Below are 2,259 nucleotides of genomic sequence, written 5' to 3'. Positions count from 1 at the left end.
GGAGCATGTAAGAAATATTGCTGCTGCAAATATAACATACATGAAATAACCCCAATATAGCATACATGAATCACCTCGTAGCAGATCTATACAGGTGGAGCTGGGGAAGGTGGAGGGTTTCTGAAGCAAGCTGCAACTGCTACGGCAAGCACTAGTCTATATATTTGAATGTTGAGCAGCGAGCTCATTTGCTACCGATACAGGAGCGAACCAATCAGCTGTGCCATGTGATAATGATGTCATTAGGTCAGACTGAGTTAGACCTATCGGACTGCGCCATCTAGAGTTTCATGCCAGAACTCTGTATATATTCTATGTATTCTGAAGTCATATGATAGCATTTGTGTAAAGAAAAAACTAAAATATTTTTAAAATAAAGTCATTTTTCACTCATAGCATTCCCCTCTTATCCATCTCCCAAATGTCATTCCACAAATTTGAAATGAAACATTGTGTTCATTAAGGCAAGCGAGAACATATGGCAGTTGATTTCAACTTGGTTATATTTGTCTAAATTTGCCATTTTGCCATTTGTACTTGCAAATAATGATTGAATTTCACAAAGACAACCATATGCGTTCAGAAAACTTGGCACATGCATCACACAGACCACTTTAATGGTGTTTTTCTTTTTTTTTCTTTTGGAGCATGTGGTTTGGTCGCAATAGTGCTATTGTATGGAAAAAGAGCTACATAAAGCTCCTTAAAAAAAAGTTACTTCAAAAAATTTCCCTTCAACATCCACAACATGCTGCTGGGAGCATGTAAGAAATATTGCTGCTGCAAATATAACATACATGAAATAACCCCAATATAGCATACATGAATCACCTCGTAGCAGATCTATACAGGTGGAGCTGGGGAAGGTGGAGGGTTTCTGAAGCAAGCTGCAACTGCTACGGCAAGCACTAGTCTATATATTTGAATGTTGAGCAGCGAGCTCATTTGCTACCGATACAGGAGCGAACCAATCAGCTGTGCCATGTGATAATGATGTCATTAGGTCAGACTGAGTTAGACCTATCGGACTGCGCCATCTAGAGTTTCATGCCAGAACTCTGTATATATTCTATGTATTCTGAAGTCATATGATAGCATTTGTGTAAAGAAAAAACTAAAATATTATAAAATAAAGTCATTTTTCACTCATAGCATTCCCCTCTTATCCATCTCCCAAATGTCATTACACAAATTTGAAATGAAACATTGTGTTCATTAAGGCATGCGAGAACATATGGCAGTTGATTTCAACTTGGTTATATTTGTCTAAATTTGCCATTTTGCCATTTGTACTTGCAAATAATGATTGAATTTCACAAAGACAACCATATGCTTTCAGAAAACTTGGCACATGCATCACACAGACCACTTTAATGGTGTTTTTCTTTTTTTTTCTTTTGGAGCATGTGGTTTGGTCGCAATAGTGCTATTGTATGGAAAAAGAGCTACATAAAGCTCCTTAAAAAAAAGTTACTTCAAAAAATTTCCCTTCGAACAGCATGAGTAAATAATGACAGAATATTTAGTGCACTAACCCAAAAACATTATTTTGTAATATCAATCTATTTCTTTTGGGCATATAGGTAGGAGAATTTCGAGCTCATGCCGCTGAATGGACTGCTAATGTGTCCGCTGAGTTTAAAGAGACACGCCGGCGATTGAGTGTTGACATTTACGACAGATTCCAGCGTGCTGCATCGATCAAGCGCAAACTGTCCGCTGAAATAAACCTCAGCCCACCTGTCAATCCCCAGATGACACCAGGGAAACGTGCACGTTCAGTTAACCTTGGAGATGAGAGAGAGGTGTATCCCTACACGTTTGTACGAAACGGAAGCTTATTCCTCAACGGTCTCATCCCGGATTACGCTGATCATCGGGATATCACTAAAACACAAACAAAATGAACTGGAACTAAAGATGTTCACTGATAAACTGTGAAAAGATAAGATGTATAAAAAAGAATACAACGAAAGAAAAAATAAGGGGGCAGAGACTTCACATTTTATATAAAGAAAATATGCCCTTACTTTTAATGTGGACAAAAATCATTGTTTTCCATTGACAGCCATGCAAAAGTAGCCATGTATTCTAATTAATAATTTTGTTAGCCACGTATAACAAGTTATTTTTATTTTTTTATTTATATGATTACAGATCAATATACTGTAGATGTTTCACAAGCTTTCTGTGGCAAGGCTCTACAAGACATGACAGTCTTTCTGCAAGAATGGGCTAATATAGACAGCCGAGCAACTG

At 37.5% G+C, this 2,259-nt stretch overlaps 1 protein-coding gene across 1 annotated transcript in view; it reads left to right on the top strand.

Moving 5' to 3' along the window:
• The window catches only part of kcnk2b (potassium channel, subfamily K, member 2b), a 48,827-nt gene extending 46,841 nt beyond the window's left edge, over positions 1-1,986 (top strand). Inside the window, exon 7 of the mRNA XM_016237592.1 lies at positions 1,584-1,986. Within this exon, the coding sequence (XP_016093078.1) occupies positions 1,584-1,907 (324 nt within the window). The 3' untranslated portion in view covers positions 1,908-1,986. The remainder of the gene's footprint in view (positions 1-1,583) is intronic.
• Positions 1,987-2,259: the final 273 nt, after the last annotated feature.

The sequence above is a fragment of the Sinocyclocheilus grahami genome, unplaced genomic scaffold (assembly GCF_001515645.1).
Source record: "Sinocyclocheilus grahami isolate Dianchi unplaced genomic scaffold, SAMN03320097.WGS_v1.1 scaffold519.1, whole genome shotgun sequence".
Classification (NCBI taxonomy): domain Eukaryota; kingdom Metazoa; phylum Chordata; class Actinopteri; order Cypriniformes; family Cyprinidae; genus Sinocyclocheilus; species Sinocyclocheilus grahami.
This window is presented reverse-complemented; position numbering and strand designations above follow the sequence as displayed.